General features: G+C 37.7%; 2 protein-coding genes across 3 annotated transcripts in view; both read right to left on the bottom strand.

The window, feature by feature from the left end:
* Positions 1 to 723: 723 nt before the first annotated feature.
* On the bottom strand, positions 724 to 6164 carry LOC102781192 (lysosomal proton-coupled steroid conjugate and bile acid symporter SLC46A3-like). Its single transcript, XM_035911686.2, has 6 exons — positions 6110 to 6164; positions 5033 to 5235; positions 3084 to 3963; positions 2326 to 2409; positions 1927 to 2083; positions 724 to 835 (listed from the first exon to the last, which is right to left on the bottom strand). The coding sequence occupies exons 1-6, from the start codon at positions 6162 to 6164 to the stop codon at positions 724 to 726; spliced, it is 1491 nt and encodes a 496-aa protein (XP_035767579.2).
* Positions 6165 to 9030: 2866 nt separating this feature from the next.
* The window catches only part of slc46a3 (solute carrier family 46 member 3), an 8062-nt gene continuing 6295 nt past the window's right edge, over positions 9031 to 10797 (bottom strand). For both annotated transcript variants that reach the window (XM_006800093.3, XM_035911743.2), the window contains one exon: positions 9031 to 10000. In XM_006800093.3, coding sequence (XP_006800156.1) covers positions 9883 to 10000 — 118 coding nt within the window. In that variant the 3' untranslated portion in view covers positions 9031 to 9882. The remainder of the gene's footprint in view (positions 10001 to 10797) is intronic.

Raw genomic sequence — 10797 nt, 5'->3', positions numbered from 1 at the left:
CTGCTTTCTGGGCTCTGGATACCCCTGATAAGAGCAAGGATTGCGCTTTAAATTTACACCGAAAATCATTACCACAAAGATTATTCAGCTTTTCTCCAAATATTGCACATGCAGGTAAATTAGATCAGATTAGTTTCAATGGGAGGCTGTTGAATATACTAGAGATTTTAGGAAGGCCAAGAACATGTTACTCTTTTATTCAAGTTTGTTAAAATGCTATTAATGACTTTCCTTCCTTATAGTTATTCATACAATATTAACACTAAGAACCATGAACTTTTTAAAAATATTTTATTTAAGAGAAAATAAAGATTTCCTCAAAAATCCTTTCTGGCTTATGAGCAGAACTTGCTCCACTTGTTTCCAGGTGTTTTCATGTATACTGTAAATTCTGCTGACAGCTTTGATAAACAAACAATGCGCATCTGGTGGATTACATAAATGATTGAGGAGTTCTAGATAGACACAAACTTGATAGTCACGATTTTTATTTAACATGTATCAAAATACAGTACTAACATTAAATCTGAAGAATTTTATGCATTTTTGTGAGTTTGTCTTGGTCTTCACCTAGTTCAAATATATTTTATGGTGCACATTAATATTAAATATTAACACAAGTTCATTGTAACTTAAGTTAACTCAACGGCAATCTACATTAGCAACACATGAAGCCAGAAAACAACAACGGATCCAAGAAAAATCTTAGACCAAGAGTCTCAGTTAAGGAGAACTCTTCTGACTAGGACCTTCAAGAGGGTTCTCCTCCTCTAAGATCAAAGGATTTGTCATTTGGGCTTCTTGGGTAACATCTACCGTCATCAGAACCACCACCCTGAAATGAGGACAAACAGGTGTTAAGCAGAAAAAGGATATGGTACTATATTAGCAGTTCCATCCAACTGTGCATCCATTTTTCCATATCATCATGCTTTCTTAATACATATGTCCATTAGCCTTCTGACAGGCACATGCCCAACATAGCTCCAAGAAACTACCAAAGTACATTTTTCCAATGTTACAGTAAGACATACATACGAAAAAGAACATGTATCAAATCTATCATCGGTATATACACAGTGCTGTACACAGTTCACAGGGAACTACAGCAGACAGTTCCATATGTTTGATTTGGCAGATTTTTTTGTGGCAGTTGCTCTGGTTGATGCCTTTTATATAAAGCAGTTCGTCTTTTTCTTAAAAGATGCAATAAAAGCGTGTTTTTCATTTGGTTTTTTTTAAGTTATATTAAATAACAAAGCAATTGGTTCAACAAAGCTCGAGATATATATTAACATGCAAAAGAGGAACTCGACCGGTGAGAAAAAGTTGGATTAGTAAGAGGAACCGAGTCCTCTAATTTCCAAGTGCCCAGTCAAGCAGAAATACTTTTCTAGTCAAGTTAGACAGCTTAAAACATTTCTGCCAAGTCGCTCTTAACAAGGAAACTGCCCCTTTTTTGGTTTACTGAATAAATATGCCCCGATTAAAATTCAGCAAACACCTTCAGGTACTTTACCTCAATGACATACTTCTATTGACAAATAATAATGTCACATGAAAGCAGCCTTGAAAGTACCACAGAGTTTTGAGGATGCTACATGATTGTAAAATGCTAAAACATACAGCGACACAGACATACTGTTTAAAGTTTACGGTGATTACAGCCTGTTTTTATATGTCAATCATATACATTTCACCTCTGTAATATTCTTGATATTTAAAATTGAGCCATTTCTTATATTTTGAACTTTGAAATATATTGTATTATTTAATTAGTTCACTCCGTTACTGTTATTGTCTTATAATAATAAATCATTTTGTCACAACTCATGTACATCATCTCTGGTTTTTAGTCAAACTTGCAAAGGCAGTGGTATGATCCTTTGAAACTTTGTTACACTTAAGGCATAATTATTAGCTTACCCAATAACAGACAAAGGGATCACACAGAGTCCTGCAGACAACAGGAACACAAAGCCAGGGCACCATGACACCGTAGCAGCATAAATACTGTTAAAGACTCCAGTCGATACATTGTTGCTTAAAATCTCCAGAAAGTACATAAAGCCAAACAGGGCTCCTGTAAAATAAATAACAATCATAACAGTAACAACGCCACCACCACCATGCTCAGAAGGTGAAAGGGTTACACAAACCCTAAAGATTAAGAGTTTAATTCTGTCAAATCCAACAGAAACTTAAAGTGCTTTGTTTTTAAGTGCACCCACAAGCTTCTGGAATGTGCCATCCTTCAATGGACTGACTCCACAAACACTCTCAGACATGGTTTTGTGGTTCTTGTAAAGCACTAAACTCACTCACCCTGCTCAGACTTTGAGATGATCTCTGACATCATGGAGCGCAGAACAGGGAAAGGCATTTTAGACAGAAGCATTGATGCAATTGCTGGAGGAGAAAATGCATAACAGACAATTACTTTTATATTGTGCAAAATACTTCAGCATTGTAATATAACTACATTGAAATCTGGGACAATTAACATTTTAAATTTGTTTAATGTTAATTTCCTGTTCATTGATAAAGATGCACATCTCTTAGACGGCATTAGATTCAAGAGGATTATGCAAAACAGTGGTAACTGAGGATTAAATTGGACAAAAACCCATTGGTTGCTTCAAGTTAGTAATGCAGATTATTTATAGTGTTTGATTGAGTCTATAAATCTACACTGTAGGCAAAGACAATTCAGACCTGTGCAGCTATGTGTCTGCAGTTGTAATCGCATTGACCTCACTCATTGTGCAAATAGAACAATATTCTACTGGTGTTGACATTAATGCAGTGTTCCTCTTTTTGTAGCTCTGACAAAATGTGTATTGACTTGAGAGCTAATAGATTTTGAACAGGTTTACTAAAAAACTAAGATGGCAGAGTCTTCAAACCAGCCTCTGAGTCCAGCATGATCAGCTTACTTTTACTCATCATGGCAGAGCAGCACAAACACATCTTGCTCAATATGGCAGGGTTTTATGGATATAAATTACTTAAGCAATTTGCAGAGTTCCAGTATTCTGATTGCCTAGTTAAGAGTGCTAAAATGTAAAGCCGCTCCCCCTCACCTATAAACATAAATGAAGTGGTCTTAGCAAACGCTGTCATCACCATGCTTGTCGCCAGAGACAGGATCCCCAACAGGACAATGAGCAGCTGGGGCACACCACAGCATGTAAGTATGGACACTCCCACAAAGCTAGTCAGGAAAACAGAGGTGAACAGCGCTGAGCCATAGCCAATCAAAATCTCAGTCCAGCACAGGGGCTTATTGAGCTCATACAGCATTATCATAGAGACCCCACCAATATATGCAAAGGAAAAGCTGATAAAGATGACAATGAGGAGGGCCAAAGCAATTTTACAACTATGACTAGCCCCTGCAAGCATCTGGTAGACCCCACAGACCATCTGTTTTATGGCTGAGCGCTGAGGTGACAAATCCACAATAACGACATCGGTTGGAGGCTTCATTGTCTCCTCAAGGACAAATACTGCATAGATTAGGCTCAAACACAGTGTCAATGCAGATATTAGGAAAGGCCAGTTAAATCCTGCAGTTTTCAGGAAGTAGCCTGTTGATATTGAAGCCCCGCCAGCCAACACGCCAATCATCATGTCTACTCCAGCCATGTGCAGAGTCTTCTGGCGACGGGTGTCACACAGGTCTGCTATGTAGGCAAAACAGCCACCCAGAAATGTGCCCAAGCCGCCACACAAAGCGCTGAGGATTGAGGAGCCAATGAGAAGGTAAATGTTGAGCTCAAAATAGGATACAGTCAGGTAGACCAAGGTATTGATCAACATGCCAATCACAGGCATGATGATTGTGATTTTGCGCCCTGCTCGGTCGCTGTAGGTCACCAGCAAGAGAATGACCACCAAAGATGGGATTGTGCAGAGGACATCTGTGTAAAGGGAGAAGAGAGATGCCTGCTTCTGTACACCCTAGAAATGCAGAGAGAGAGAGACAGACACACACAAAACAGACTTAATTTTAACTGTAAAAGCAAACTCACCAAAATACAGCTTGGTAACTGTGTTTTTGGACACAGACATTTTTGAAGTTTTGTCTCTGTATAACCCCAGAGTGGATTTTAAAAATAAAAACACAAAGATTGGTAAGTAAAGTCCAACTTTTAAGATTCAAATCATCTTAGAACTTAATCAATTTAATAACAATACTACATTCAACTGTTTTGAAATTACAGCCATTTTTATATACCGTCCCATTAACAGAGGGTCAAAAGTAATAACACAACTGACTGAAAAGCAGCTTCACAGCCAGTATTCAAAGGGATGTTCCCTGCAGTTGATTCCAAGTGTTTCAAAGCCATGCAGATGGATAATGACCCAAAGCATACTGAAAAAACAACCCAAGAGTTTCTTAATACCAAGAAATACTGTCCTGAGATATTCTTCAGTCACCTGATCCCTGAGGTCAGACACCCAAAAACAAGCAACAATTGAAGGTGGCTGCAGTAAGGGGCAGTAAGTGGCTGCAGTAAGAAGAGCATCCGAAAGTGAGAAGAAACTGTATTTGTATAGAGCTCTGTGCTCTACAGTTCTGTCATTCATCATATTATTCTCAGTGAAGTATTAGGAATAATCCTTATATTTAAAATTTTTATTGTTCAGTTATTTCAAAGTCTCTGAAAATGGAGGACTATAGAAATGGTTGTAATTCCTAAATAGTTCATGCAAAAAAACATTAAATTAAAGCCAAAAACAACTTCAATCACAGTTGAAGAAACTTTCACATGCACTTGTAAATTTCTAAGTAATGCTAGATCTTAACTGAAATAAGCATCAAATATGAATTTTCCTGCTACAGTATTAATGACAGTATTCAGTGCAACAGTTTTAAGAAAAGTATAATGCAAATGCAGCTAATGCTGATTTATGTATTACGCCACTTAACTGATAGCTGTAACTGTGCATGCCTTTATTTTATAGTAGGTCCTTCCATTTTTGGTACCCATGAATCCTACCTTGGAGCCAGAGATTAATGACAAACCTCATAACTGCTTGAGCTGTTGCTTGTTGTACATCTGGATGTGTCAGAGATGAGATAGGTGGTGTTTGTCATCTGCACCCAGAGTCTCCGGTAAACATATTGCTGCATAAGTGGAACATTGAGAAAATAGGAAAAAGCGCACAGGGCCATCACAGGCTCCAGAAGCAAGAGATGCTTCATTCTGAGGAGGGCTGGAAAATGTCCTGAACAAGAAACAAGGACAATGATTAGATTTGAACTCAAGTGACAACTAAAACTTGATCACTCCACATGCCTGAAGAAGGCATGGCCATTCTTGTACTATAGTTTAAGAAAAGAAAGCAATCTAAAACAGGTGAAACCAGTTCGCCAGTGATTTTATAGTGTTGCAACTGTACAAGACATAGGATTTAACAAAAAAAAAAAAAAAAAAAAAAAAAAAACCACAAACCCCACAACAGTTACTCTACTCCACTAAAAACTACAGTTCTGATTCAATGTATAAGAAACTGTCTGCATGGGCAATATTTGTTTGATTGGGTTTGTATTTTATTTATTCAAGAAAACTGCATTACATTACTAATCAATTGTATACTGTATCAAACATTCTGTGGTATTCTACTCCAACTGTGGTACTTTAGTGTATATAGCCAGCATTCAGGTTTGTGTGATATTTGGAGATTATATCAAAAAGACTGTCACAGACTCACTGGTATATCATCTAACCAGAGAGCCTGGAGTAATATACCAACATGGTATAAAATACTGATTAAATATCGAAATCTTTAAATTATTGCTCTGTAAAAAGGTACTTAGCAGTCATATGTTGTGCTTATCTATGTGTGTGTGTGTAAATATAGGCACAATCTGAGTGTAAAAACAGTTCTTGACTTTTTTCAGTACAAAACACAGAAATAAAACGGTTAAATACATTTCCCCCCTAATCATAGAATGCCGTTTTGACTCAGCTTTTCCCCTCAACTTGTGACAAGGCATACACCACACACATCATGCACCAGTGCCATATCAGGGAAACTGAAGAAGCTGAAACAGAACCACAAGAAAGTAAAAGTTCACAACAAAAGGTTGTGAACTTACCTAATGCTGGCTTCCTATAAGCAGCGTGAATGCAAACAGAAAGCAGCCTTAACATGGTGTTCTTGGAGGAGTACCCCAGTGTGCAGTTGCCACCAGCTAATCCCCAGAACTGACTGGTTTGATGTTAAACAACCAGACTTTAGAGACTAAGAGGACTGGAATGTGCAAAAATTCAATCGTATCTATAACACAACCTCAAACTAGTCCTTCATGAAATACAAGCGGGATATAAAACTAAACAAGGGCAAACATTAACAATTTGTACTATGTATTATCTGCAATATTAAAAGCAATGAAAGATATTACTGAGGAAAAGACAGACAATTTTTTCCTTCTGTAAAACAAGACAGATTTATACGAGTTTTTCCCCTCCCAGTAGGAGTTTGCATTTTTCACATTAAGAAAGCCAGTTTTCCAACATGACATCTGGGCTAGTGATCATCCCAAAAATGACACTAATAGTTTGTGAAAGAGGAAGGAAGCTCTAAATCGCTTCATTCGTTGATTTCACAGGTGTTCAATCAAGCAGAGGGAAGCACAAAATAAGTAAATAAAGTAGATCCAGAACGCAGGTTTAACAACCTGAATCAAACTTCAATCCAACATGAGAAACTCATTTTCCAGAAAATCTGAGTTTCTTCAGTCTGCCCCGAGTATGTTTAGTTTGTGCTCAGAGTGCATGAGTAATGAAACAAAGTAGTCATCGGTGGAGCTCCAATACGAGGATTCACCATGGCAACAAGAAAATAAAGGGCAGAGCTTCTACTGCAATCCAGTCTACAGAGAAATAATAATACAAACCAGTGTGGATCATGACATTTATCTCAAAAAGACCAGGAGGGGAGGAGAGTGATTTTAATTAGTGAGATCCACTTGATTTTTAAATCTAATCATTCCACTATAACCTGAAGGGATAAAACTCACACAGTAAGTGCAGATGAGGTAGTTTAATTATGGACATAAATTTGCTTCGGGTCCTTTGCAGTTGAGGTTCAGTCTTTACATGTTTGGACATTTATAGTGAGAGTGGGGGAGCAGCTAGATGAGAGCCTGCAGAGGTGGAACTATGCTCTGGAGAGAAGAGGAATTAATGTCTCTCAAACCAAGTCAGAATGTGCGTGAACGAATGAGGAGGAGACCGGTTTAACAGTAAATATGAAAACAGTAGAGGTAGAGAAGGAGGACATACAGAGGGCACTTTGAAAGAAAACGCATGAATGAGGAAATGAAACAGCATTTGAGGCAGCTGCTTCATATCAGTTCGTCAAGTATGTGACACATTGACTTAATTTCATGAACTGAGAGAACTCTCAGGAGCGGCAATAGTGAGCAGGTAGGCACCAGCCTGGGAGCGCATTAGGTGTATAGTCTGCTGCCCCGATAAGTGACTCAGTTTAAGATGCCCCCCTCTGGAGTACAAAGCTCATTTCCCCTCATCTCGGTATGAACATACTCATACTTGTACGCTAAACAGGCTTTTTGGACGAGGTCAAGGATCAATAAAGTCAATAGAAGTTGTTCCGTTTGCTCGGACTGAAGAAAAAAAAAATAAAAGGTCAAACTAATATTGTTAACACCATCAATAAAAGGTCGGGAGTACTAGCCTTGGATATATTTTCCAATATGACTAAAAAACTAAGACACTAATTCGCACGCTGTTGTCATGGGGACATAGCAGCTGACGTCAGTGTACTTGCAGATATTTAGCTGTGAGCGGAGTGATTTGTCTGGCTTACTTTATCTAAAGACCGTCAAGCCAAGTGCTGCAAAATTCAGGTTACTTACCTTACCCTGAGGTCAACGATATGAATTAAACATGGAGTAACTAAAGCACGCGGAAACTCACCCTGTCTAATTTCTAGTAAATATGGCACAGAAGCACAGAGAATGGTGGTAAATCCGTGGCGTTAGGTATCATTAGGTTTAACATGTGATAAATCTATGGTAAAGTACCACACCGATTGAATAAAACACGACCAGAATTCTATCAAGTGCGGCCTTACCTTTTTTAGGACGTTGGGAAAATGAACTCTGCCAGTGGCCCTCCTGCCTGACAGTAAAAATAAAAGTGAACCAGGCAGGTTGATTGGCCAGCCAGAGTTTCTGGAAATTAAAGTCCCAACTCAGTTCACCTGTGAGGCCGGCTGGCTGTCTGAAGCTCTCTGACAAGTTTTTTTTATGTACTAATTTCACATAGAAAAAAACTAACATCAGGTGACCTAAATGGGACTATGTTAGAAAACAGTACACTTGCAATAGTGGTGTATGTATTGGCTATCATATAATTTACAGACATTCAGTAAGCAGGAAAAAGTGATGGACTGCCAAAGCAATTAGCAATGTTTCTATGGTTTTTAAGTGTCTAATATCTTGATTTATATTGGTAAATAGACTGTAGCCAATACGAATTATGGAGGAGCTATAAAATACAGAAATGGCCACTTTTACAAGTACTCTGTGTTATTTTACCTACATAATAATTAGTCCGGTCCTTTTTGGCCAATATATACAATATATTTTAAAAACTGTGATGTTATATATTACAGATCTCTCTTGAAAAATAAAATTTTAATGTCAATGACACTTGTTACCGGGATAAATAAAGGATGTGTAAAAGTAACCTTCCCCCCCAAAACAAAGTAACAGGAATGTTGAATGAATGAAATGATTTTTTCTACAGAATCACATTGTGCTGGGATTTAGCTAGAAAATTAGAAACATTTTTTTTTTATGTTTGTTAAGAAGGTCCCTGGGTATAGAAAACAGTATTACATTTAAAAATGTTCTTAGCATTTCATCTCCACCATCCTACATATTTATTAAACATCACCTTGTTTGATACAGTTTTAAAAAGATAAATGATGTGGTGCTGATATTTAGTTGTGAATTTTCGGTCTGTATTAAAATACAGAAGCTTGGACCACAGTGGTAAACATTTTTTATTTTTATTAGACTGTTGTGAATATTGTGTTGACACAATAATTAAGACTATTACACCCAAAATGTAGTAACTTAGATACAACAAAACCTGAACAGAGGTTGAATCTTACAAACTTCAGGTATGTAGTGGGATATAATTGTGCTGGTGCTTTCTTCTTCTGTTATTCTTCTGTTTTTCTCAAAAACCAGAGTGTGAAAGAAAATCCCACAACACTTTCCTTCATTTAGTTTGTTGATATTCTCCAGATAATTGGATTTTAATTGATAGTATGGAAAACTGAGCTTTTCAACCTGGTCGTACCCCGAGGCAAGCAGAGACCTAATAAGTGACCAATTCAGTCCACAAGGTCTTTGATTTGGTCATAATACAGAGTGGTGGGTTGTTTCCAGAAAGAACTTTAGTCCTCATACTTTGAAATGGTTACCATAACTCTTAGTCCCCTTTACCATTTGTGGCTTGGTCTTTTACCTTTTCCCTGAGCAAAAATGTGATGTCAAGGTCAAATTTTATTTGCTACATAAAAAAAAGAAGAAGAAAGAAATACATTTAAAATTTAACAACATTTAAAATGTATCCATTCAAAATGTTTTTGAAAATGTCATCTTCATGGTCAGACTTCTACCTTCAGACCTTCGAGATTTCTACCAATTTTAACTAGAGTTGTTAAACCTGAGAGGTAGAGAAATCTGTTTACCCATAACTCCAATAAGCACAGCAACAAAGGAAGAAAATGTAACCTATACACCACATAAAATAAAATAAATCACACACACAAAAAAAATTACAAATCTTAACAAGCAAGGTGCTGTTAGTGTTTGGTAGTCCTGGCGTCTCAGGTAAGAAGAGGGCTGTGATCACTCTGATCTTGGACAGGATTCTCCTCCTCTGAATTGAAATGCTTTGGCCTTTGGACCTCTGTGGCAACATCCACTCCTATCACGCTCACCATGCTGAAATGAGGCGGAGAAAAGGGGGATAATATAAGAGCAAAATAAAAAAGGGAGATACATGTCTGCTAAAGCTCAACATAAACTGGCCAACTGTTTCTGTGTCCGTTTCTTCCATTACATCTCTAGTAGCCCTTCTTAAGATTACATCCATACACTTTCTACAACTACCAACGTGGTGGATATGTATATTTAAGGGGGGGGGGGGGGGGGGGGAAATCCCATTTTGTATCATCTGCTACATACAAGACTCATCAGCTTCTTTTTAGCAAATAAGGACAACAACAGCCAAACCACATCAGTTTCATTTGAGTGCTGACGTGGCTTGAAAATGCTACCACTCTATGCACTCAAAAGGAAAAATATAGTCTCTTGCTGAATTCAATTAGTTGTTCTGTTGTTAGACAAAATTGCTAAACCAGTGCTTTTGTTATTCTATGACTAGCCGCTAAGTAATAGGAAGGAAATGTGACAACAGCTTTACTCACTGAAGGAGTTTTTCATTACACCCAGTGCAATAAAGTTCAACTAAACTTCAGTTGAATTACAAGCAAAGCCAAGGCTGTAACAGCCCAAAAATCAAACCGAAGGGATACTATGCACGTCATGAGTTATAAGGGAGGACTTCTTTTGTAAAAGGAGTTGGATAATGAATGAGGAACTAATTCTTCCTGCTTAAGCAGAACCACTTCCCTTTTCTAAATAACTGATAAACAGTGACTTGGCAGCTTGTAACTTGCAACTCCATCCACACAGTGCAGAGTTGTGAAGTCTGATCTCACTTGAAATCTGATCACAGG

The sequence above is a fragment of the Neolamprologus brichardi genome, chromosome 10 (genome assembly GCF_056152115.1).
Source record: "Neolamprologus brichardi isolate AB-2024 chromosome 10, ASM5615211v1, whole genome shotgun sequence".
Taxonomy (NCBI): Eukaryota; Metazoa; Chordata; class Actinopteri; order Cichliformes; family Cichlidae; genus Neolamprologus; species Neolamprologus brichardi.
This window is presented reverse-complemented; position numbering and strand designations above follow the sequence as displayed.

What these genes read in the sequence shown, in the direction of transcription:
- LOC102781192 (XM_035911686.2), bottom strand. Translation starts at nt 6,164, where the DNA reads ATGTTAAGGCTGCTTTCTGTTTGCATTCACGCTGCTTATAGGAAGCCA. An exon ending in CATCTCAAAGTCTGAGCAGG is followed by an intron (nt 2,084 to 2,325) that starts GTGAGTGAGTTT and finishes TTTATTTTACAG; the next exon opens with GAGCCCTGTTTGGCTTTATG. An exon ending in ATCCCTTTGTCTGTTATTGG is followed by an intron (nt 836 to 1,926) that starts GTAAGCTAATAA and finishes TCCTCATTTCAG; the next exon opens with GGTGGTGGTTCTGATGACGG.